The sequence below is a fragment of the Schistocerca gregaria genome, chromosome 7 (assembly GCF_023897955.1).
Source record: "Schistocerca gregaria isolate iqSchGreg1 chromosome 7, iqSchGreg1.2, whole genome shotgun sequence".
Classification (NCBI taxonomy): Eukaryota; Metazoa; Arthropoda; class Insecta; order Orthoptera; family Acrididae; genus Schistocerca; species Schistocerca gregaria.
The window spans coordinates 183,162,404-183,190,059 of NC_064926.1; the positions used below are offsets into that span (position 1 = coordinate 183,162,404).

Consider the following 27,656-nt stretch of genomic DNA (forward strand, 5'->3'; position numbering starts at 1 on the left):
TGTTGAGCATCAGTGACTAAACTTCATTTTAAACAAAAAATCAATTTATACTGATGAGATAGTGTGGGAATACAATAAGCACCAAAATAATTTTTTGGCACCATTACAGGATTTTGCATTATTTGCCTAACTTTGAATTGTGATTTCCCAGAATTCTATTTTTTGGACTTGACACACTATCCACTGCAAGCACAGATATATAGAGATGATCTGATAGACAGGGTGTGCAAATCTGCGGCTGTTTGTCAATGATGCAGTGGTGTACAGGAAGAGGTTGTCATTGAGTGACTGCAGGAGGATACAAGATGGCTTAGACAAAATTTCTAATTCGTGTGACAAATGGCAACTTGCTCTCTAAATACAGAAAAATGTAAGTTAATGGTGATGATTAGGAAAAAAAATCCCCTGATGTTGAATACAGCATCGGCAGTGTGCTGCTGGACACAGTCATGTCCATTAAATGTCTAGGCATAATTCTACAAAGCAATTTGAAAGACAAGAGCAATAGTATGGAAAACAAATGGTCAACTCTGCAGAACACTATACTGCCATACACACACTTCATGTAAAGACCACAAAGATAAAAGAAATTAGGGATCATTCAGAGGCATATAGACTCTCATTTTCCCTTCATTCTATTTGCAAAGTGGTACAGGAATGGAAATTAATAGTTGTGGTACAAGGTACCCTCTGCCAAGCACCATACACTGGCTTGTGGAGAATTATTATAAATGTAGTTGTACATTTTTACACGATTGCCGACATATGATAATGAAAAAAGAAAAAATCAGTAACACTTCCAATCTTACTTAGGAGATTGAAAGTAGGCACTGTAGTTGCTGCAATAGCAGCTCCCCACCCTGCAGTATTTTAGGCTAGTCCATAACTTAAAGTACGAGGAAACTTCAATTATTTGTTTTCTAATTGCTAATTTCTTGTAGTTATAATAACAGCATGTTTGGCATTTCTTTGCTTGATAGAGTGGGGAGGTTCTTTTTTTTTTATTATTTACATTATCGCATTGTCTGGTTTCAAGTTGCACAACTGCCTCAGCTACTTGAGGTTTCTATACCCAGATGTCACCCACTTCCACAGCTGAGAAGTCAGCATTTTTTACCTTTACGTAGAGTAATCAGGTTCAATTCCCAGTACTGACAGGGATTTTTACTTGGTGAGAGCATTAGATTGGGGGCCATTCAGCCTCATCATGCCAAATGAGAAGTAGTGGCTCCAAAGTCTGGGATGGTGACAATGGCTGGGACTGCAATATGTGGATCCCAAACCTCTCCATACCGCACTCAAATGATGCCATACGGAAGAGGATGACACAGCAGCCAGTCAACATTCTGTGGTCCTCTGGGCCTTCTTGTGAAGTTTGAGTTAAGGTTTTAAGTTTCTCTGGCCACATGTAAGCACAATACTCAGTTGTACAATATGTCAGAGCACAGTTGGTCATGCCTTTTAATGATTTTTTTCAGTTGTTCAACATTCTCAGTCTTTTATTTTTATTTATTTACTAATTTATTTGAGTCTTTCAAATTAGATCTTTAGGTTTGTCTCCAATTACAGCAACCTGCAAATAACTATGCACCATCTTCAGCTCTTTACAGAGATGACATGTATGCTGCGGAGACATGTTAATTACTGCTTTTGGAGGGCACCAGTAAAGTCGACATGTTTAATATGTAATACAAGTGATGAGAAACTAAACTTCCCTGTTGGAAGTAAGCCGACACATATTAAATTTTGAAAGGTAGGACAAGTCACGGGATGGTTATATTAACCAGTACAGTGTGTTCGACATTAAATTTAATTGGCAGAAGTTTGAAACAGGGAAAATGGAATACAAACATCTAAAATAAATGATATTATCAAAAAGAGCAAACTTGCTAAACTGGAATAGCTGTGCAATAAATGCAAGGTTGTAGAAGTGAGCATGGCTATGCAGCATATAAGAAAATTAAAGAGGCCTTTGTAGAAAAGGGAAGTATGTGTATGAATATTAAGAACTCGGATGGCATGTTCCATACTAACGAAAGAAGGAAAGGATGAAACATGGAAGGAATACATTGAGCTACATAAGGGAAACAATATTGAATACAACATTATATAGAAAGAGAAGATGAAGTAACAGAGGCAATGAGTTGTGGACACAGACAATGAAAAAGAATGCTAGAACTGGGGACTAGTTAGGGCTGTTAAGTGCAGCATAAAGGGGATGTTCACATGGGGCGAGGGGGGGGGGGGGGGGGGGGAGGTGCAGAGATGAGAGGGGGGGAAAGGAGAAAGGATTATGTAGCTGCAGTAGTGTGATAGAAGTCATGTCTAACACTGGACAAGGAAAGGAACAGGCAGGTGGAAGGCAGGGACTAGCAAAGGTTGAGGCCAGGGGGGTTATGGGAACAAAGAATACATTGCAGGGAGAGTTCCCACCTGCACAATTCAGAAAAGCTGGTGTTTGAGGGAAGAATTCAGGTGGCCCAAGCTATGAAGCACTCATTAAAGTGAAGCACATAAGTTTAATCTACTTACTGTGGCCCATAGAGAGAATCTCTGCCCTTGTTGACAAACACCTTCAGCTTACCAGTCACCTAACCGCCTACATAAAAGACACCAATTATTTTCCCCATCGACTCTCCACAGTTCCTACCCCTTTACCACCCAGCACCCTGCCACATTACTGTTGATGCCACTACCCTCTTCACTAACATACACTAATCAGCCAGGACATTATAACACCTACCTAATAGCTGGTATGTCCACCTTTAGCATTCATAACAGCAGCGATACATAATGACATGGAGGCAATGAGGCCTTGCTAGGTTGCTGGAGGGAGTTGGCACCATATCTGCACACACAACTCACCTAGTTCAAATAAATTCTGGAGAGGGGAGCAATGAGCTCTGACGCCATGTTCAGTTACATCCCAGATGAGTTTGATTGTGTTCAGACCTGTCTAGTTGGAGGCCCAGCATATCAACTGGAACTTGCCACTTTATTCCTCAAACCATTCCATCACACTCCTGGCCTTTTGACATGATGCATTATCTTGCTGAAAAATGCCGCAGCCATCATGGTCTGCAACCAGTGTACACCATGGCTGTCATGGTGCCTTGCATTAGCTCCACTGGACCCATAGACGTCCATGTGAATGTGCCACAGAGTGTAATGGAGCAGCTGCCAGCCTATCTTCACCCCGCAATACAGATGTCATGGAGCTCTTCCCCTGGAAGACGACGGATTCATGCCCTCCCATAGACATAATGAAAAATATATCAGGATACATCAGACCACGCGACACTCTGCCACTGCGCAAACATCCAGTGCCGATGGTCACGTGCCCATTTCAGTCATAGTTTCTGATGTCGTAGTATTAACATCAGTATACGCATGGGTCGTCAGATGCGGAGGACCATCATTAGGAGTGTTCGGTTCACTGTATGTTGAGATACACTTGTACACTGTCCAGCATTAAAGTCTGATGTTAGTTCTGACACAGTTCACTACCTATCCTGTTTTTACCAGTCTGCCCTGCTTACGATAAACAACTCCATCACACTCCTGACCTTGAGCCTGTGGCGCATTATCTTGAAAAATGCCACTGCCATCAGGAACATGATCATCATGAAGTGATGTACTAGCTCTACAATCAGCACACAATATTCATGGAGCCTAGCATGAGCATCATTGGACCCATAATACCCACATGAATGTTCCCCAGAGCACAATGTAACAGCTGCCAGCTTGTCTCCATCCCACAGTACAGATGTCAATGGAGTTGTTCCCCTGGAAGACAAAGGAGTAGTATCCTCCCAACAGCGTAATGAAGAAGGTTATCAGGATTCATCACACCATGCAACGCTCTGCCACTGCGCCAACATTGGATGCTGATGGTTAAGTGCCCATTTCAGTAGTAGTTGCTGAGACCATGTTGTTAACATTGACACGTGCATGGGTCATTGGGTGCGAAGGCCCATCGTTGAGTGTGTTGAGTGCATTGTGCGCTCAGACACACTTGTACTCTGCTCAGCATTAAAGTCTGATATTAGTTCCACACAGTTCGCTGCCTATCCTCTTTTACCAGTTTGTGCCAGCCTACGATATCCAATATATGTAATGCCATGATGTCTGCACATGGTTTTACACTGGTTTCACCACATGTAGAAGACACTCACCACAGCACTCTTCGAATATCCGACAAGTCATGCAATTTCCAAAATGCTCATGCCGAGCTTCCAGGCCATCACAATCTGCCCTCAGTCAAACTCAAATAGATTACATCTGTTCCTCATTCTACACACAGATAGCAAACTCAGTGATACTACATGCACAATGTGTGTATCCGATTAGCAGTCATTCCTTGCAAGGTGACGCTGCTATTGCCTGGATGGGTTTACAATGACACAATGTCCATGGTCATAATGTTCTGGCTGATCATTGTACACAGTGCCCACGACCTTGCTATTATCAAACACTATCAATCCCAGTGCTAGAATGACTCCAAACCTCCCACCTCCTACCTGATCACCATGACCAGCTATGGCCTCAACTCCAGTTACTTCTCCTTTGAAGGGCTCACCTACATACAAATCCATGGTACAGCAATAGGCACCCATATGGCGCCATCCTACATTAACCTATTCATGGACCACCTAGAGGAATCCTTCCTAAACAGCAGGAATCTCAAACCCTCGTCTAGTTCAGGTTTACTGATGACATCATCATGAGTCAGGTTGAGGATGAGGACACCCTCCCCACACTCCAGCAGAATCAAACAGCCTAGCCACACGTCTAATGATGCACAGTCCCTCTCAAAATTTACCAAGGAGTCTACTGTGGCTTCCACAACTGCCTCCCAATCTTTTCTAGAAACACATCTCCTATGACTTGACTCCCCAGTCCATCCACCTCATGTCCACTGTCTGGCCACAAAGGGCCCTCCTCTCATGAATACCACCCAGGACTGGAGCAACTGAAACACATTCTTCACTAAGGTTTAGACTACCTGAAATGAGAACTATTCTGCCTTCCTCTCCCACAATAATATTCCACTGCCCAACAAACCTAGGCAATATCCTTGTCCATACCTACTTCACCATTGCTCCTGAACCCTTGCCCTACTAGCTCATAACCTTGCAATACTCTAGACGCTAGACCTGCCCTACACATCCTTTCACTGCCACTTACTTGAATACTGTGAAAGCAGCCATTTGATTTACCAACTTAGCTGCAACCACTTTGCTGCTTTCTATATGGGCATGACTGCCAACAAGCACCAGCTGTTTGCTTGAATGGCCACCGCCAAACTGTAGCCAAGACAGCTGAACCAATCAGTTGCTGAGCATGCAGCCCAACACGATGTGCTTCCCTTTACTGAATGCTTCATAGCCTGTGCTGTCTAAATTCTTCCCACCTATGCCAGCTTTTCTGAAATGCACAGATTGAAACTCTCCCTACAAAATATCCTTTTGTTTCCATGATTTGCCACCATTTGAATTCAGTGAGCTCAGACATAACGCATGTGGTATCACCGCCAGACACCACATTTGCTAGGTGGTAGCCTTTAAATCAGCCATGGCCCGGTAGTATACGTCGGACCCACGTGTCGCCACTATCAGTTATTGCAGACCGAGTGCCGCCACACGGTAGGTCTAGAGAGACTTTCTAGCACTCGCCCCAGTTGTACAGCCTACTTTGCTAGCAATGGTTCACTGACTTCTACACTCTCATTTGTCGAGACGATAGTTAGCATAGCCTTCAGCTACATCATTTGCTACGACCTAGCAAGGCGCCATTATCTGGTGGTATTGATACTGTGAATCATGTAATGTCAAGAGCGACGTTCGTCATTAATGGATTAAAATTAAGTATTCCACCAGCTACGTCCGTTTTTCTCAATTCTAATTCCCTTGTCATGTTCCGGACCTCACGCCAGCCTGTGTGAGCTGAGACGCGTGCATTTCGGCCTCCTTTAGTAATACGGTGTTGGATCTCCTGCCAACCACAACATTGGCAACGAGAGTAAAAGTTTTCTTATCTAAATTGCCCTGATTTACTTGTGTAATGGCTTCGCCACAATCTCCAGATGTACTGTCCGAATTTTATCGCTTACAGAATCAGCAGACGCAGGCCTTACTGGATGCCCTTCGACAGCTCCTCCAGGGTCAACGTGCAATGCAAAACGATGCGGCAGCAGCCACTTCAGCGCTAACGCAGCCACAGCACGCTGTTGCACCCACTTTTCGACCTTTTGATGCTGCACTGGAAAGCTGGACGGAGTGGTCACGCCAATTTGGATTCCATCTCGCCGTCTACAGAATTCAAGGTAACGAGTGGCAGCCTTTTTTGTTGTCCTCAGTAGGCATAACTACGTACCGTGTGATAGTCAAATTATTTCCCTGACGCGACGTAGCAACTCTGTCCTACGAAGAAATTTTGTCTTCATTAGATGCATATTTCAAAGAATCAGTCAATGTAGTTGCCAAATGGTATACCTTCTTTCATACAAAATGTACGGCAGACTAATCGGGAGTGGGTTGCAACCTAGCAAGGCCTTAATAGGGATTGTGCTTTTGAGTGTCAATGTGGACTCCCTTATTCAGATACTATGGTACGTGATGCAATTGCATAGAACGTTTCTGATGTTCGTATAAGGGAACAGATTTTGAAACTAGTAAATCCCTCCCTTCAACAAGTGATGGGCATCTTGGATCGGCAGGACACACTTGACTTTGCTCAGGAATCATTTGAAACTTCGCCAGCAGTGTGTCAGGTGAACCGGCCCACCAAGCGAGCTGCACGGAGCAGTAAACAGCCCTCGCGCCCGTCCGCGCCGCTGCCGCCAGGCTCTCAGCCACATGTGCCGCGCCGGCAACCAAATGCAGTGATCAAATCATGCCCGAGGTGTGCTACTAAATATTCCCGTGAGAATTGACCGTCATGCCAAGCTATTTGCTTTTATTGTAATAAAAAAGGACAAGTTCAGAGTGTTTGCCAGAAAAAGCTCAGATCGGAAGCTGAAAGCCGTTCCAGGCCCTTTGCTTTGCGCCGGAATCGGAATCGAACCAAGAATACTCAAGCTTGCGGAACTTTGCCCATGGAAATTCATGTAGTTCATTCCACTCCACCCAGTGCCACTCTCTCTAACAGTGACTGTGTTCGTCCCAAAAATAGTGTGCGTCGACATCGCCGGAACTCCCGTCAAGTCACAAGTGATTATGTACCAGTGTCAGTTCACGTTGCACGAGACAGTCACTCTTGTCATCAGCAGGACAATAAACTTTTTGTGGACTTGAACATTAATGGCAAAGTGATACCATCCCCACTCGATACCGGAGCTGCAGTTTCACTGATCAATCAAGACACTTACAAATCTGCTGGGCACACTGCCGTAGCGTGTCGCAAATGTTAAGTTAAGTAGTTATTCAGGTCAAGGTATCCCTGTGTTAGGACAGTGCAGCCTTCTTGCAACACACAAAGGACAAACAAAACTTGTGTCATTTTACGTCCTTCGTTCTTCTGCTGCAGTGAACTTGTTTGGTTTCGATTTATTTCAGTTGTTTAACTTGTCTATAGTAAATCAGGTCCTATCAGTGAGCCAGACTGTGCTTTCAGACGGTGTTTCTCGTCTATGCGACGAATTTACAGACATTTTTGCACCAGGCCTCGGTTGCGCTAAGAATTATGAAGCACATTTGGAACTGAAAGTAAACACGCAGCCGAAATTTTTCAGAGCATGCAATGTTCCCCACGCATTGCGTGATGAGGTTGCAAAAACATTACATGAATTGGAATCACAAGGTGTAATTGAATGTGTGCACGATTCTCTCTGGGCGTCACCCTTAGTAATTTTGCCAAAACCTTCGGGAAAGTTGAGACTTTGTGTGGACTTCAAGGCAACAGTGAATCCACAACTAGTGATTGCAACATTTCCTTTACCCCGCCCGGAAGATCTTTTTGACAAACTGTGCCCGGGTAAATATTTTCTGAAGTTGGACCTTGCAGATGCGTACTTGCAAATACCGGTGGACGAAGAATCCCAGCGTGTTTTGGTGGTTAACACGCATCTTGGTTTGTATCAATTCAAACGACTGCCAGTCGGGTGTGCATCCGCCCCTGCATTGTTTCAGCAATATTTACAAACTGTTTGTTCATCTGTCCCTACTGCAGCAAATTATCTGGACGATACTGTGATCTCCGGAAAGACGGAAGCAGAACATTTGGCCAATCTCAGAACATTATTTCACATCTTGTGACAAAATGGTCTTCGCTTGCAAAAGGACAAATGTGTGTTTTTTGCTCGGGACTTGCCATACTTGGAACATGTACTCAATGCCCAAGGCATACTTCCCAGTCCCACGCACCGTCGTGCCATACAAGACTTGCCTTCGCTGCAGAATTTGAAGCAGCTACAGAGTGATCTGGGAAAAATAAATTATTATCACCGTTATATACCACACGCCTCTTCCATTTCAGCTCCGCTTCATCGGTTATGCCATAAAGGTGTTCCGTTCATCTGGACGACGGAATGCTAACGCGCCTTTCGCCGGTTGAAATAGGGGTTGCTTTCCAATGTTTGCCTTACGCCATTCGATCCCCAGAAGCCCCTCTTGTTGATGGTGGATACATCGGATTTCGGGATCGGTGCTGTGCTTGCACACAAAGATGGATCGCACGATCGCCCTATTGCCTTTGCGTCCAAATTGCTCTCGTCTGCTCAAAGAAATTATTCACAGATCGAGAAAGAAGCATTGCCTCTCGTATTTGGTGTTACAAGGTTTCACGATTTCTTGTATGGTCATCACTTTACCACAATCACGGACCACAAACCTTTGACATCGCTTTTTCATCTGACAAAGCCTGTACCTCTACATACAGTGCAGAAATCCATTCACTGGTCTATTTTCCTCTCGCAGTACCGCTACGATATCTTGTATTGGTCCACTGCTAAGCACGGAAACGCCAATGCGTTGTCCCGCTTGCCTGTTGCTGAGGATAGGGCATTTGATTCCTCCGAACTTGCTTGCATGTTCATTGACGCGCAAACCGATGAGGTGGTGGAATCGTTTCCGATTGATTTTCGTCGTGTAGCTACAGCCACAGCTGCCGACCCTGTCCTTGCTACCGTTCTGTATTTTGTTGCTACGCAATGGCCCTTGTCAAAGTCACGGATCAGGGAACCGTTGGGTCGCCGATTTTTTGCTCACAAGAGGAGACTTTTGTACGATGTGATGTTTTGCTGTTGCGTTCTGATAATGATCAGTCCAGGGTCGTGGTACCACGTTCGTTACAGTCCTGTGTCTTACAGCTTCTCCACCAAGGACGTTGGGGCATAGTGAGAACGAAACAACTTGCTTGTCAGCACAGTACTTGGTTCGGAATCGATGCCACGATTACGAATATGTGCTCTTCTTGCATGGTGTGTGCCAAACAACAATCAGCACCACTGCGGAAATTCTTTGCATGGCCAAAAGCCACTTCCCCTTGGCAATGCTTACACATCGATTTTGCTGGTCCATTCTGGAATGCTCGATGGTTGGTTGTGGTAGATTCATTCAGCAATTTTCCTTTTGTTGTCCGGATGTCTTCCACGGCGTCATCTGCCACCATCCAAGCGTTATCCGCTATCTTTTGCATTGAAGGTCTTCCACAGACTATTGTTTCCGACAATGGCCCACAATTCATGTCTGCAGAATTTCAGTCATTCTGCAAGGCCAATGGTATTCAACATCTGACGTCCGCGCCGTTTTCGCCACAGTCAAACGGTGCCGCTGAACGATTGGTCAGGACTTTCAAGTCACAGATGTCGAAGTTGAAAGAGTCGCATTCTCGGGAGGATGCGTTATTGCTCTTTTTGTCCTCGTATCACTCTCAGTCCCGAGATGGTCGCTCGACGGCTGAGTTGCTCCACGGTCGCCCTCATCGAACCTTGATGTCTTTTCTACATCTGCCGCATCAGGTTCCTGTGCAGTGGCAGACATCTGCTTTTGCTCCAGGCGATGTTTTCTACTATCGCCACTACCGAGGTTCACGGCGTTGGCTCGAAGGGCACATACTTCGCTGCCTCGGATGCGCTATGTATCTGGTGAGGTGCGCCGGCATCTCAACCAGCTGCGTCTCTGTCATCGCACGGGATCTGCCGCTCGCCATCTGCTTTCAGTGACGGTGCCGTCCGGTCAGCGCCCTGGGGACCCATCTACTGGCTCGCCTAAACCCCAGGTGTTACCGACGCTGCCTTCCATTTTGCCCCATGGCGACACGCTGCCTGTTCTCCCGCTGGCGAAGCCTGCAGTGGACCCATCGCTGCAACCGCCGGGCCCCTCCATGGGTCAAGTGCCACCGATCGCTTCCCGTGACCAGTTGTCCTCCGATATGGAACACTTGCCTGCTCCGGACCACATGTCTTCGCCCGTCGGGTGCCCCGGCCCGATGGTGGTTGACCCTTCGGCCCCTCCAGTCTCTCTACGGGCGCATACACCGCATGTTGGCGTGCACCCTGGAGCAGGTTTTCAGGCGTTTCCTAGCTCCCCACGGTCCGAATGGCAGGGTGTGGGTGGCATAGCCTCGCCTGTTGTTAGGCTCCCCACCTCATCGTATACGTCAACATGTGGTCCTCCCCATGGCGGGCGGAAGCCTTATGCCACAACCGTATGCCGATTTGCGAGGGAGGAATGTGGTGTCACCGCCAGACACCACATTTGCTAGGTGGTAGCCTTTAAATCGGCCATGGTCCGGTAGTATACGTAGGACCCACGTGTCGCCACTATCAGTGATTGCAGACCGAGTGCCGCCACATGGTAGGTCTAGAGAGACTTTCTAGCACTCGCCCCAGTTGTACAGCCAACTTTGCTAGCAATGGTTCACTGACTTCTACACTCTCATTTGTCGAGACGATAGTTAGCATAGCTTTCAGCTACATCATTTGCTACGACCTAGCAAGGCGCCATTATCTGGTGCTATTGATACTGTGAATCATGTAATGTCAAGAGCGACGTTCGTCATTAATGGATTAAAATTAAGTATTCCACCAGCTACGTCCGTTTTTCTCAATTCTAATTCCCTTGTCATGTTCCGGACCTCACGCCAGCCTGTGTGAGCTGAGACGCGTGCATTTCGGCCTCCTTTAGTAATACGGTGTTGGCTCTCCTGCCAACCACAACAATGCACTCACAACTACACAGAACATTGTTCTGAACATGACTGACACTTGCAATGTATTGCAGACATTACACAGGTGTCACTCATGATCAATTGCAATACAACCTGCAGGTTTTGCCAGCATCTACATTTATATTCAAGCATGCATGTCTCATGGTGTTTCTATATTTTGGCCAATCCCTGTATATCAGTCAGGCAAAATACCACAAGATTTCATGAAGAATATAATAATTCCTATTCCAAAGAAGGCAGTTGCTGACATGTGTGAACATTACCAAACTATCATTTTAACAAGTCATGGCTGCAAAATACTAACACAAATTATTTACAGAAGTACAGAAAATCTGGGAGAAGCTGATCACAGAGATGATTGGTTTTGGTTTCTGGAGAAGTGTAGGAGCACTTGAGGCAATACTCACCTTACAGCTTAGATTAGAAGATGAAGTATACAAAGGCAAACCCCCATTTATAGCATAAATAAGTTGGACAAAACTTTAGACAATGTTGACTAGAACACACACTGAGATTTTGAAAGCAGGAGGGGTAATATCTACAACTCGTAAGGAAAACTGATTGCTGTGGTACGAATCAAATGTAATACAAAGGTGACAATGGTTCAGAGGGGAGTGAGACAGCACTGTAGCCTATCTCACATTGTGTGAGCTGTAAAGGAAAGCAAGAAGTAATTTAAAAAGGGAATTCAAATTAAAGGAGGAGAAATAAAAACTTTGTAGTTTATTGACAACTTCATAATTCTGACAAGGATGGCAAAGGCTTGCAAGAGCAGAGATTTTTATTTTTATTTTTATTTTATTTTTTTAATAATTTTGAGGGAGGGGGGGTGGGGGGGGGGGGGGGGCACAAAACTGCTATGGTTATTAGCGCCCGGTCTGTGACTTACGAAACGGTAAAAAACGAAAATGGAAAGCAGCAGCAATGGGAACGTAACTCAAAAAATTGGAGAAACTAAAAGCAGAAGGAAAGCTTAAAAATCCACTAAAGACAGGGGATGGTTGTCCTAAAAAAGAGCTTCAAATGACTGACGTCATCTCACTGGCACTAATAAACTCGAGAACGCGAATGGCCAAGCGCATGTAATCTGCTAAAATGGACGATACATCAGGTGACAACTGTAGAAGGGCGCGTAACGGAGTAAAATAGGGGCACTCAAGTTAAAGGTGTCTTACCGTCCACAGCTGAGAGCAGTGGGGATGGAGTGGGGGAGGATTGCCGCTTAAAAGATGTCGATGGCTAAAAAGACAGTGCCCTATCTGGAGTCTAGTTAAAATTACCTCCTCCCGACGATGCGTTCGGGAGGAAGAGGCCCAAGCACAGGGAAGAGCTTTCACATCCCACAATTTATTATGGAGAAGTGTCGACCAATGTGCGTGCCATAAAAGAACAACACGACGACATAGAATGCTCCGTAGATCGGCGAAGGGAATAGATCAAATACCTGGCCGAAGAAGAGAACCTTGGCCACTACATCGGCTGCCTCATTTCCGCAAATACCAACGTGTCCTGGGAGCCAGAGGAACGCCACCGAGACGCCCACCAAATGGAGCAAGCGCAGGCAGTCCTCAATCCAGTGGACCAGAGGGTGGACAGGGTAGAGAGCTTGGAGACTGAGGAGAGAGGTGAGAGAATCTGAACAGATAATATACTGTATCCACTGATGGCGGCGGAAGTATTGGACAGCCTGGAGAACAGCGTAAAGCTCCGCAGTATAAACCGAACACTGGTCGGGAAGCCGAAATAGATTTGGGGTGTTGTCAACAATATAGGCACTCCCTACACCTAACGATGTTTGAGCCATCAGTGTAAATAAATGTGGCTTCCTTCATTTGTACACAGACAGCAGCAAATTCCCGACGATAAACAAGTGAAGGGGTACCATCCTTGGGAAACTGACAAAGGTCACGGAGCAGGGAGATCCGGGGACGGAGCCAAGGCGGTGTTGTACCCCAAGTAGCCAAGGTTTTAGGAAAGTGGAAGGAAAGAGAATGGAGCAGTTGATGGAAGTGGACTCCTGTTGATAGTAGGGAGGAAGGGCGGCCTGCATACCCTAAAGCCAAGGAGGTGTCGAAAAAATGTCATGGGATGGATTTGCAGGCATGGAAGAGAAATGGCTAGCATAACGACTTAGGACAGCTCGCCGATTGGACAGCGGAGGTTCAGCAGTCTCAGCATAAAGGCTTTCCACAGGGCTGGTGTAAAAAGCTCCAGACACTAAACGTAATCCACGGTGGTGGATAGAGTCGAGACACCGAAGAATAGATGGCCGAGAAGAGGAGTAAACTATGCTTCCGTAGTCCAATTTCGACCGCACTAGGGCGCAACAGAGGCGGAGAAGGACCACTCGGTCCGCTCCCCAGGAGGTACCATTCAGGACACTGAGATTGTTGAGGGATCGCAGACAGCGAGCCGAAAGATAGGAAACGTGGGAGGACCAGCACAGTTTTCAGTCAAACATAAGACCCAAGAACTTAGCAACATCCGAAAACGGAAGGTTGACAGGTCCTAGATGTAAGGGGGGTGGAAGACACTCCTTACGTCGCCAAAAATTAACACAAACGGTCTTACTGGGAGAAAAACAGAAGCCGGTTTCGAGGCTCCAAGAGTGGAGGCGATCGAGACATCCTTGAAGACGTCATTCAAGAAGTCTGGTCCGTTGAGAGCTGTAGAAGATCGCAAAATCGTCCACAAAGAGGGAGCCCGAGACTTCAGGAAGGAGACAATCCATAATTGGATTTATGGCAATGGCAAACAGTACAACACTCAGCACGGAGCCCTGGGGTACCCCATTTTCTTGGGAGAAAGTACGGGAGAGAGTGGTGTTCACCCGCACTCTAAATGTGCGCTCTGCCATAAATTCGCGAAGAAAAATGGGCAGCCGACCTCGAAGGCTCTTCTGCAGAGGATGCCTGTCCTCCAACAGGTATCGTATGCTCTCTTCAGATCAAAAAATATTGCTACTGTTTGGCGTTTCCGGAGAAAATTGTTATGATATAAGTGGAGAGAGCAACAAGATGGTCAACTGCAGAACGATGCTTTCGGAAACCGCATTGGGCAGGTGTTAAAAGACTGTGGGGCTCCAGCCACCAAGCTAACCAGCAGTTCACCATACGCTCCAAAACCTTACATACACTAATCGTGACAGAGATGGGGCAACAGCTAGAGGGGAGATGTTTGTCCTTTCCAGGTTTCGGAACAGGAACGACGATAGCTTCCCACCATTGTCTGGAAAAAGTACTGTCGGTCCAAATTCAATTATAAATGTGAAGGAGGTAACACAGACTATGGTATGATAAATGCAGCAACATTTGGATGTGGATACCATCCGGTTCTGGGGCGGAAGAGCGAGAAGAAGAGAGTGCATTTTGGAGTTCCCGCATGGAGAAAACAGTATTATAGCTTTCGCGATTTTGAGAGGAGAAAGCAAGAGGTTGCACTTCCGCTGCACGTTTCTATGTGAGAAACACTGGCGGGTAATTTGAAGAGCTCGACATCTCAGCAAAGTGTTGACTCAATGAGTTAGAAATTGCGACGGAGTCCACTAATGTATCATGCACGACAGTGAGCCCAGAGACCGGGGAGAAACTAGGCGCGCCTGATAACCGTCGAATCGGACTCCAAACTTACGAGGAGGGACTGAAGGTGTTAAATGAGCTAGTAAAGAATTTCCGGCTTGCCTTCTTGCTATCGTGGATGACGCGACGGCATCGCGCAAGGAACTGCTTATAGCGGATACAGTTGGCCAAAGTAGGATGGTGACGGAAAACGCGAAGGGCACGCCGCCGCTCACGTATTGCATCACGGCATGCCTCGTTCCACCAAGGAACTGGGGGGGCCAGGGCAATTCGGAGGGGCGTGGTATTAAACGTTCCGCAGCTGTAAGAATAACATCTGTAATATGTGTGACCTCATTGTCGACGCTAGGAAAGTGACGGTCATCGAATGTCGCTAGAGACGAAAAAAGTGTCCAATCGGCTTGGGCACACTTCCAGCGTCGCGGGCGCATATATGGCAGTTGCGGCTGCAGTCTAAGGACACACGGAAAGTGGTCACTCGAGTGTGTATCATCAAGGGCGAACCATTCGAATCGCCGAGCTAGCGGAACAGTACCGACCAAAAGGTCCAAATGAAAGAAAGTTGTCGTGGAGGCAGTGTGGTGTCACTGCCAGACACCACACTTGCTAGGTGGTAGCCTTTCAATCGGCCATGATCTGGTAGTATACGTCGGACCCGCGTGTCGCCACTATCAGCGATTGCAGACCGAGCGCCGCCACACGGTAGGTCTAGAGAGACTTTCTAGCACTCGCCCCAGTTGTGCAGCAGACTTTGCTAGCAATGGTTCACTGACTTCTACGCTCTCATTTGCCGAGACAATAGTTAGCATAGCCTTCAGCTACATTATTTGCTACGACCTAGCAAGGCGCCATGATCAGTTTCTATTGATATTGTAAATCATGTACCGTCAAGAGCAACGTTTGGCATTAATGGATTAAAGTTAAGTATTCCACCAGCTACGTCCGTTTTTCTCAATTCTAATTCCCTTGTCATGTTCCAGACCTCACGCCAGCCTGCGTGAGCTAAAACGATGCATTTCGGCCTCCTTTAGTAACCCGGTGTTGGCTCTCCTGCCAACCACAACAGGCAGACAAAAATGTAGGGTTCCCAGTGTTGAGGCAAACTAGATCCGCTTGGTGGAAAACGTCTAGTAATAGTGAGCCACGCGGACAAGGATGTGGAGATCCCCAAAGCGGGTGGTGGGCACTGAAGTCCCCAACCAGCAAATAGGGGGGTGAAAGCTGACCAAGAAGATGAAGGAGATCAGCTCGTGCCATTGGTGTGGACGATGGAATGTATACAGTACAAAGAGAAAAGGTATATCCATAAAGGGAAAGACGGACAGCGACAGCTTGGAAGAAAGTGTTTAAGGGGATTGGGTGGTAATGGAGAAGAATCATGAGTCCTCCATGTGCTGGAGTGCCTTCAACAGAGGGGAGATGAAATCGGACAGACTGAAAATAGAGGAGAACAAAGCGGCCGTGAGGATGCAGCCTTGTTTCCTGAAGACAGAAGATGACCGGCAAGTAGGATCTTAAGAGTATCGACAATTCATCCCGATTGGCTTGAATGCCGCGGAGATTCCAGTGGATAATGGACATAGGGTGAACAGAAAATGGAGGAATGTGACCAAGGTTGCCGTCAACTCAACGGCTGCTCAGAGCTTGCGACCGACAGAATGGAATGGCATTCAGCCGAAGGCAAAAGATCCTGATCCATAGGTTGTTCAGGAGCAGCTCCTGCCACCATCGATCGGCCGGTTGATCGGCCGCCAGCAGTGCGCCTCGGCGACACAGAAACGGCCGAGGGCGGTTACCGCCAGGTGGTGCTGTTGATGAGACATGCCATGGTGGAGAAGGAGAGGAACTGGGTTTCTTATTAGCCTTCTTGGAAACATGATGTTTAGATGAAGGAGGAACCGATGGTTGTGAAGCTGGGGTACGTAAAAAATCTTCACGAGTATAGAGCCATAGAGTGGGCAGACGAAAGTGGAGAGGTTGAACAGGTGATCTTTGCGCTGGCCGATCTGACGACCATGGCACTAAAGGTGAGATAACTAGTCTACGTGGCCGCCTCCTTTGTTGGCCGGGGAGAGGCAAGGACAGTGCTGTATTTTCATGTCGGAGGCACTGTGGGCTGTCGACTGGCGAATAATTTTCGAGCAGCAAAGGTTGACACCTTTTCCTTCACTCTGATTTCCTGAATGTGCTTTTCGTCTTTAAAAATGGGGCAATCTCAAGAGGAAGCAGAGTGGTCACCCATACAGTTGATGCAACGAGGGGATGGAGGTGGACAAGCACCCTCATGGGCATCCTTGCCACACATAACACATTTGGCTGGAGTGGAACAGGACTGGCTGGTGTGATTGAACCGCTGACACCAATAGCATCGCGTAGGGTTCGGGATGTAAGGGCAAATGGAAATTATCTCATAGCCAGCTTTGATTTTCGATGGGAGTTGAACAATGTCAAATGTCAAGAAGACAGTATGGGTTGGAATGATGTTCGAGTTAACCCTTTTCATGACTCTATGAACAGCCGTTACGCCCTGGTCAGGACAATCCGTCAAGGGAGCATGTATAAATGACCCCACATGGTGAATTTAAAGTACGGTGCTGTTCCACCTGGACAGGGAAGGTGTGTAGCAGCGAAGAACGCAGCAATTTTTGTGCCTGGAGGGCACTGACTGTTTCTAACAACAAGGTGCCATTTCGTAATCTGGAATAAGACTTTACAGTACCTGCAATTGCGTCGACACCTTTCTGAATAATGAAAGGGTTGACCGTGGAGAAGTCGTGACCTTCGTCAGACCGAGAAACAACAAGGAACTGTGGCAACGATGGAAGGATTGCCTGTGGCTGAGACTCATTGAACTTACGCTTGTTAGCTGACATAGTAGAAGATGAGGAAACCATTGCGAAAGTATCCCCCATGATTACCGGCGTCTTCAATGGCACGCTCCTTCCTTGTGGGGGCCCTCTCTGAGGGCACTCCCGCCTTAGGTGATTGTTCACACCTCCCGAGAAACGGACGGAGGGACCAATCAGCACTTTCGGAAGGTATCAGCTCGGGTAATCATCCCTCCCTGGGCCTGGCCATTACCAGGGGGTACGTACGTGTCCTACCTGTCTACCTGTGGCAGGGAATTACGCATTACCCCGTCACCAGCTACGCATGGAAATGCGTGGGTCGGCCTTCAGACACGCACAGGGAGGAAAAAAGAGAAAGGGAAAAGAAAGAAGAGAGGTCTCAAATGCCGCAGCGGAGAAAAGGGCAAAGAGAAGAGGTAAGGAAAAGAGAAGGACGAAGACTTGCAAGCGGGAAAAGCAAAGAATTCGTTACAGTTTCGAGCGTCCGTCTCTGGACGTAGGCATAAAACATACTCCCATATGGGGAGAAAGGGAAGGAAAGAGGCAGAGGTGGGGGGGGGGGGGGGGGGGGGGAGGGGCGAAGATAGGGGATGGGGAAGGATGCGGAAAGGGAAGTTACGCAGTCCAGAAAGGAAGGAAGACCACATTTCCTCGGGGTCCCGTGCTCGCTACACACGTATCCACAAAAGAGTTGTGGACCCCTGGGGGGACAAGAGCAGTTGACTGGAGTGCACAGTGTCTTGAAAATAGTTCATAAGACAGATACCAATGAAATTAAAACAAGAGTAATGGGATTTAGTCAGATTAAATCATGTCATACTGATGGAATGATAATGAAATGAGACACTAAAAGGTCAGTGAGCTTTGCTGTTTTAATAGCACAGTAACTAATGCTGGCTCAAGCGCAGAGGATATAAAATGCAGACTGGCCACAGCAAAAAAGGAATTTATGAAAAGAGAAATTTGTTAACATCAAATATAAATTTAAGTATTTAGAAGCTTTTCTGAAGCCATGTGGTGCCACAGAAGAATATTTAAAAATTATATGGGTGGATCAATAAAGAGGTATTGAACTGAATTGGGGAAAAGAGAAAATTATCAGACAACTTTAGTAAAAGAAGAAATCGGTTGATAGGACACATCCTGAGGCATCAACACTTGATAGGACACATCCTGAGGCATCAAGGAATTGTCAATTTGGTAGTAGAAGGAAAGTGTGGATAAAAATTGTAGAGGGAGAGCATCACTTGGATACAATAAAATAAAAAGTTCAAATGTATGTAGGTCACAGCAACTATACATAGATGAAGAGGACTGCATGGGATAGATTAGGCTGGAGAGATGTATCAAACCAGATTTTGGAATAAGAAATGCAACAACAGTTGGTCATTTAGTGTCATTATTGAGCTCAGCCAGTGATTGCTGTCCCTCGGTAGCTGTGCTGTTGGTGTCTAGCATCTTGCTGTAATCTTAGGTTAATGACAAGTTCAAAATGATTAACACAACACTGCATCAATTTGCTAACACTTTCCCACATTTTATGAAACACGTATTACCATGATTATCAGCTTGTCTCAGATAAATTATAAAGTTTATTGATTAGCGGTTGGCACGCATATTCTCCTACATAGTACTTGACAGTGGCAATGTATTTCCTGTACTCTTTCTATAAACAGTTCTGATGAAAACACAACAAGCAGAAAAATTTCATTTAGCTATTCACTTCACTATTACATTTTTGAAATGAATGTTAGTCTTGGACTAACTCTGATACTGAGAAATTTGCATGTTGAAAACTACACAGAGACTGCCTCAAAAAACTTCTACAGAAATGTTCACACCGACATACAGGTGTTAACAATTTAACTATTAGTTGCCAGTTAACTCAAGTACTGTCAGTACTCTGCTTATGAATAAATTTTGAAATGTGATATTACACACAGTGTTATTTTCTCACAAGAAAGCTAATAAAATCAATGGACATAAAGTTACAATGAGCCAAGAAGTAGTCTGGTTTAACTGTGGGTTGGATAACTGGTACTATATTCTGACTATGATGCACACAGTTGCTACTGACATTATAGCTGTCACCACATGAACGATGCTGACAGTCTGAGATTCAGTGAAGTGGTAGTCCTGATTCTGGACTTCTGTTGTTTCTTCAAGGCGCAACAGACACAGTCTGCATTTGTTCCCATCAGTTTCCAGTCTCACCCCAATGCTCCACCTCAAATGAGACATACTTATGAGAGATTACACTCTAATTTTCTTTTCTGGTTCAACGCCAAAGATATGACATCAATATGTGTCCAACTTTGTTTCTATTATTTTGGTATGTGTAAGCCAAGTGTCAACTTCATGTGTTAATACTTGCCTTCATATGATTTTGTAACGTATTTATATCTTGTTTCATTTGGAGGTATAATGGTAAACTTTCAAAGCTAGTGAAGGTTTCTAAGAAATCTGCTCCTTCATTTTCAACAGCAGCCAGAAGAGAAGCAAAATTCAAATATGGCTCTTGACATCAACATTAAAAAAAGGACTAGTTCACAATGCATGGATTGCACCTAAATCCAACTTATAACAAGAGACTTTCATCAGATTTTTGAAAAAATAATGTGAGAGAGAATAACTGAAACAGCAAAGAGGCCAATTCCAAAATGACTTGCTCCAAGACATAAAATACAGACCAAACAGAAGTGGAAGTTCTTTTACCTAGCAAACAAAATAATTGTAAATATAATGTAATTGGATAGATTAAATAAATCTACTCACTAAACAGCAGTAGAAGAACACACACATACAAGAAAGCTTTTCTTGTGCCAGATTTCTGAGCCAGTGGCTTGTTCTCCCAGAAGAAGTGTTGTACAGCAAGGAAGAGGAGTGAAGCAAAAAGACTGGAGAGGTTTAGGAAAAGGGGTAGAGTTAAGAAAAGTCACACAGAACCCCTGATCAGGGAAGACTTACCAGATGGAATGAGAAGAAAAGACTGATCGTTCGGGACACGATTTGAAAACCTGAGAGCTTAAAAGTGAAATATAGGCTAATATGCAAGGCAGAGATTATTGCGAAAATATCGTGCATTAGTTACTAAGAGTAAAAAGCTAAGTGCATAGTACACTATGTGATCAAGAGTATCCAGTCACCCCCCAAAATATATATTTTTCATATTAGGTGCATTATGCAGCCACCTACTGCTAGGTACTCCATATCAGCAACCTCAGTAATCATTAGACATCGTGAGAGAGCAGAATGGGCCGCTCCGCGCAACTCACGGACTTCGTACATGGTCAGGTGATTTGGTGTCACTTGTGTCATACGTCTGTACAAGAGATTTCCACACTACCAAATATCCCTAGGTCCACTGTTTCCTATGTGATAGCGACATGGAAACAGCAAGGGACACATACAACACAAAAGCCTAAAGGTCGACCTCATCTGTTGACTAACAGAAACAGATGACAGTTGAAGGGGGTCGTAATGTGTAATAAGCAGTCGTGTATCCAGACCATCACACAGGGATTCCAAACCACATCAGGATCCACTGCAAGTACTATGACAGTTAGCCAGAAGGTGAGAAAACCTGGATTTCATGGTCGAGCGGTTGCTCATAAGCCACACATCTCTCCGGTAAATGCCAAATGATGCCTCTCTTGGTGTAAAGAGCGTAAACATTGGACAATTGAAAAGTGGAAAAACATTGTGTGGAGTGATGAATCACGGTACACAATGTAGCGATCCGATGGCAGGGTGTGGGTACGGCGAATGCCAGGTGAACGTCGTCTGCCAGTGTGTGTAGTGCCAACAGTAAAATTCAGAGGCAGTGGTGTTATGGTGTGGTCATGTTTTTCATGGAGGGGGCTTGCACCCCTTGTTGTTTCGCATGGCACTACCACAGCACAAGCCTACATTGATGTTTTAAGCACCTTCTTGCTTCCCACTGTTGAAAAGCAATTTGGGGATGGTGAATTCATCTTTCAATATGATTGAGCAGCTGTTCACAATGCACGGCCTGTGGCGGAGTTGTTACACGACAATAACATCCCTGTAATGTACTGGCCTGCACACAGTCTTGTCCTGAAACATATAGAACATCTTTGGGATGTTTTTGAACGCTGACTTTGTGCCAGGCCTCATCGACCGACATCAATACCTCTCCTCAGTGCAGCACTCTGTCAAGAATGGGCTGCCAGTCCCCAAAAAACCTTCCAGCACCTGATTGAAAATATGCCTTCGAAAGTGGAAGCTTCATCAAGGCTAAGGGTGGGCCAACACCATATTGAATTCCAATTTTACGGATGGACGCCGCCACAGACTAGCAAGTCATTTTCAGCCAGGTGTCTGGATACTCTTTATCACATAGTGTATGTATGTGTTCTCCTACCACCGCTTAGTGAGTAGATAGATTAAAAATCTCGTTACATTACACTGTCAAAAATTGATTATTTTCATTGGAATAATTGTAAAGATGCTAAATCTGACATTACATTAATAACTTCATTGTTTATTCACTGTAGGTACATATGAAGGTATCAGCAAGCTTAATATCCTCAACAATCCTATAGGCTACAAATTGGTTTCCAGCTTTTTTAGAGCTAACGGGTACAGAGGTTACTAGATATTACCTCATTCATCTGTCAACTATGAAATCAGAGAGAATTCCAATTTTTTTAAATGAATACTCCATATTGGAAAGTTACTGAATAGAAATAAAAGAGTACATAACATTTTAATCATAAACATGTACTGCCACGTCAAAATCACAACCAAGTCCAAATCCGAAGGCAATGCTGTTAATGAAGTGCAACACTCATAACTAAAAGAACGTTTATCACTGACACCAATGTACATCCAGAATAAAACTGAATTCCTGTACAGAGAGTACAGCTATTTATAGGAACACAGAATATACCACGTATACCTAGTATTTATACAAACATCGAATATATAGAATATATAAAAACTAGCTTCGCGACTGCTGCTCTGCTCGCATAGACTGTATGGCCTGTAGAGATTTTTTGTTTTTATTCAATCAAATTTTTATGTTGTTTACAAACTACAAAACCTTTTAAGTTTTTCACACTAATTAAGGCCACACAAGAATGGTCTTTTCCGAACGTACTTCTGAGCAAAATGCGATTATGGTAGCTGGAGTCCAAAGCGTTTGCATTCTTGTACAGAAATTTCCATAGCAGCTTTCGCCCCATGACAAACGTTTTTTTTAACATACCTACCCATGAAATGAAATACCAATTTTCATGAATTTAGCTTTAAAATCTTTTTAATGTAACTAAATATTTTCTAAAAAATTTGCATCCCCTTTTGAGCTCCCATAGGGGTAGAATTTCCAGAAACACTGAAACACATATTTTTTGAATTTCTAGAAAGCAGATGGCAGTTATAAGAGCCGAGGGGTATGAAAGGGAAGCAGGGGTTGGGAAGGGAGTGAGACAGGGTTGTAGCCTATCCCCGATGTTATTCAATCTGTATATTGAGCAAGCAGTAAAGGAAACAAAATAAAAGTTTGGAGTAGGAATTAAAATCATTGGAGAAGAAATTAAAACTTTGAGGTTCGCCGATAACATTGTAATTCTGTCAGAGACAGCAAAGGACTTGGAAGAGCAGTTGAATGGAATGGACAGTGTCTTGAAAGGAGGATATAGATGAAAATCAACAAAAGCGAAACGAGGATCATGGAATGTAGTCGAATTAAGTCGGATGATGCTGAGGGAATTAGATTAGGAAATGAGACACTTAAAGTAGTAAAGGAGTTTTGCTATTTGGGGAGCAAAATAACTGATGATGGTCGAAGTAGAGAGGATATAAAATGTAGACTGGCATTGGCAAGGAAAGCGTTTCTGAAGAAGAGAAATTTATTAACATCGAGTATTGATTTAAGTGTCAGGAAGTGGCTTCTGAAAGTATTTGTGTGGAGTGTAGCCATGTATGGAAGTGAAACATGGACGATAACTAGTTTAGACAAGAAGAGAATAGAAGCTTTCGAAATGTGGTGCTACAGAAGAATGCTGAAGATTAGATGGGTAGATCACATAACTAATGAGGAGGTATTGAATAGAATTGGGGAGAAGAGGAGCTTGTGGCATAACTTGACTAGAAGAACGGATCGGTTGGTAGGGCATGTTCTGAGACTTCGAGGGATCTCCAATTTAGTATTGGAGGGCAGCGTGGAGGGTAAAAATCGTAGAGGGAGACCAAGAGATGAATACACTAAACAGATTCAGAAGGATGTAGGCTGCAGTAAGTACTGGGAGATGAAGAAGCTTGCACAGGATAGAGAAGCATGGAGAGCTGCATCAAACCAGTCTCAGGACTGAAGAACAACAACAACAACAACAACAACAACAACAACAACAACAACTGAGAAGTTGAATAAAAATTGTCATAGATGTAGCCTTAAAAATCCTTTAGTAGTTCTTTAGTAATTATTTATTTTCAAAAAACTTTCGCCCACTATTTTACCCCCTTACTGGTTGAATTTCCAAAAATGCTGAAACAATTTTTTTATTATTTTTTGACTGAGAAACCGAACACCAGTTTTCATAGTTCTAGCTTCAAAAATTCCCTTATAGTGACATATTTTCAAAAAGCCTTTCATTCCCTATTTCAGCCCCTTAGGAGTGACATTTCTGACAATCCCGTCTTAAATGACGAGTAGAGTATAAGAGCCCATCCTCTACAAACTTCAAGTTTCTATCCTTAGCGATTTGGGCTAGCGAAGATGAGTCAGTGAATCAGTCTGACCCTATTTCATCCCCTTAGGGGTTGAATTTCCAAAAACAGTGAAACATGTATTTTTTCACCTTCAACCGAGAAATCAAACACCAATTGTCAAAGAGTTAGCTTTAAATATGATTTCACAATGAAATATTTTCACAAAACATTCCACCATCTAGGGGCTGAATTTCCATAAACAGTGATGTGTATACTTTATTTCTAACAGAGAAGCCAAACCCAAGTTTTCATAGATTTACCTTCAGAAATGCTTGCACAATGAAATATTTCCATAAAACTTTAATCCTGTTTCACCCCCATAAGGTTGATTACCAAAAACAGTGAAACACATTTTTTATTTCTAACTGGGAAGCTACATCTAAATTTTCATAGATTTTTAGGTTTCATAATAGAATATTTTCAAAAGAAGTCTCATCCCCTATTTCACCCCATCAGGGAGCCAATTTCCAAAAACACTGAAATGCATTTTCTTGAAAGTCAGTGTTCATAGTTGTAGCTTTAAAAATAGTTGATCGGCATGCCCTCGTCCTGCAAGGACAACAGCAGCATGGCAGATGCTCTTGTTGACAATATCAGTTCACACTAGATGCATTATTTGACATCCAGAATATGGTTTTTTGGGTAAAATCGACAGGTAATTTAGGAGACTGTAGTTTTCATTTACTGTTTTTATTGCCTTGACAATATCAGCGCACACTAGGTGCATTATTTGACTTCCAGAATACAGTATTTTATGGACTATAAGATGCTATGGATTATAATACACTACGGACTATAAGACACACCTTAATTTTTAAGCGATTTTTAAAATAAATCATATTTTTACCATTTCTATCATTAGATTGTAAAGCCAAACTAAAAAAAAAAAAAACTACTAGTTTATAAAACGAAACTGACCTTTAAAATCCCTGAAAATCATCATATGAACTTCCCCCTTCATCATGACTGTTATCCACTTCGTATATGAGATGATATTCACTGTCATTAAGAGTGTTACTTAAGCCACACTTATTGAAAGATTTAACGATAATGTCTTCTCTCTCTCTAGACCACAAGTTTTTACCATCTGACACAGATAATCGACTGTAGGTCAATATAAAGTTCCCTTCAGTGCGAATTTATGTTGGGTTTCACCCATCATCCATTTGCTCCATTCCTCTCTCATCCAATGTTGCCAGAGAGAGAGAGAGAGAGAGAGAGAGAGAGAGAGAGAGGTTTCCCCCGCCATCAAATATGCGGCCATTTTTAAGGCTAATGGGAATTTTGAATCAAATACTGTACATTTTTATATTAATTTCTAGTATAAGATGCATCTGAATTTCAGAGACAATTTTTCAAAAAGAAATTCCATAAAATAGCATACTCCTTTTTTTTTATTTTAGGAGGAGTTCAACAGACAATTTAGGAGACTGGTTTTAATTTAGGGTTTTTATTGCCTTTAGTTTTATCATGGCATGTGTGGTCTTGATTCAAAACTATAGGCCAGTTAACAAGGCCCTAAGGATCCATAAATTTCAATCTGATCAACCACCACTGCTGTTGAGCAGTTGTAGTATCATTCTTACTCCGAAAATCATCAGTTAAGAGAAACAGAGACAGCAGGAAAATGTATTGTATATGGTTTACATCTAACCCAGGATCTGAATAAATTGTCAACAATGTTAGCCCCTAGACCAGTAACACACATACAGACATTTGTTTGGAGATTTTAACTGTAGGACCTGCAGTAAAACATGCAAAAAAATTAAGTATATCCCCCAAATACCATCACCACATATTTATATAAACAAAAGAAATTTGGCCCATAAAAACAGACCAGCAGTAAAGTCCATCACATACTCACCACCAAATGTTGAGCCTGCGGCGGCAGTGGCTCTGCACCATGAGCTTCGAGTCTGGGTGTCATGATTTCATTCTGACGAATGAGTCTAAAAACCAAAACTGTCAGCACCACTGTTGCAGCAGCCGACAGCAGGAATCGGCAGATGCTTCTTATGTTGCGTCGCATCATTCACTGTTGTACCTCCGTAAAACATACTGTTTCAGGATGTCCTATGACAGAATTAAACGAGTTGTAAATGAATGCTTTGAAAAAATTAATGGTGTAATTTTGTTCAACTGATTATTAAAGAGGATATTAACATAGATAATATTTGTGTAATATATTGAAAACTGTAAGAGTAATACTTTCTAATAACTTATGACATGAGAATAACAGCAAAAATATTTCCAAACATGACAGTATTTACATACTCAGAAAAACTGGAACAATTTATTGGGAGAAGGAGACACTAAAGTAGTGTAATTTCAAAGATAGAGAATGTTAATCACATTATGAAATGTCCACACTTGGAAGTCAAACAGGTGACAAGAAAACTTAATCCAGGAATCCCTAAGAGTTTATCATTTATCGAATTAGCGATTATTATCCCTCCCCCCCCCCCCCCCCCCCCAACACACACACACACACACACACACACACACACACACACACACACACACACACACACACATTAATTTTTAAAAAATGTACTGCAAAAGGAAAATTTTTCCAGCAAGATATACTGACAGCATGTGTGGAATTTGTCAAAACAGATAGGTTATAGGCAACCTGTGGCCAAGAGACATGGCTACACCGGTTGCACATTGCCTGCTACAGACAAAGTTATGGGCTCAAGTTTTAATGTGTTAGGAACTTCCACCACAATATACATACAATCTGCTGCCTACTGACACTTTAATTCTGAAATTGTTTTCATTCTGGAATTTCTCTACCAGTTTCTAGACGCCACCACCTCATGTTATTCAATTTAGACAGAAATCGTAATAAGACATTGATGTTTTATTTGTTTTATCTTACACCTCACCTCAATCCATACTTGGTTAGATTTTGTTTGCTATTTTATTCATATTTATTTTATTTTTGTATTTTTTTACTCTATGCCAAGGGGTCCAATTTTAGAGATGTTCTCCAATGGACTATCTCAATTTTATTCCAATTTTGTCTGGAAATTTGCTAAACAATCAAAGAAAGAGATACAAATTTTTATGTCACAAATTTTAATAGTAGCTTCTTAAGTGAAGTGGTGTCATTTCTAAAATGTTGGTCAAGTTTGTAAAGCTGTATTTCAGTAAAGAGTGATGGCAGATATTTTGAATTTAATCATATGATTGAACGGCTTGCATTCTGTGCCTCATGTAAGTTTTATGTCATTTGAGTCCCAATCTTTGCTATAAGTGGCATCAAAAGTTGTTAATAAATTGTGTTACAAAGAAAATTTCCAAGTTTAAGTAGCTTCATGTCTTC

At 43.7% G+C, this 27,656-nt stretch overlaps 1 protein-coding gene across 5 annotated transcripts in view; it reads right to left on the reverse strand.

The window, feature by feature from the left end:
• Positions 1-27,656, reverse strand: part of LOC126281268 (N-acetylgalactosaminyltransferase 6) — a 217,584-nt gene that overhangs the window by 155,380 nt on the left and 34,548 nt on the right. For all 5 annotated transcript variants that reach the window (XM_049980091.1, XM_049980088.1, XM_049980087.1 and 2 more), the window contains one exon: positions 26,193-26,401. In XM_049980091.1, the coding sequence (XP_049836048.1) occupies positions 26,193-26,360 (168 nt within the window). In that variant the 5' untranslated portion in view covers positions 26,361-26,401. The remainder of the gene's footprint in view (positions 1-26,192; positions 26,402-27,656) is intronic.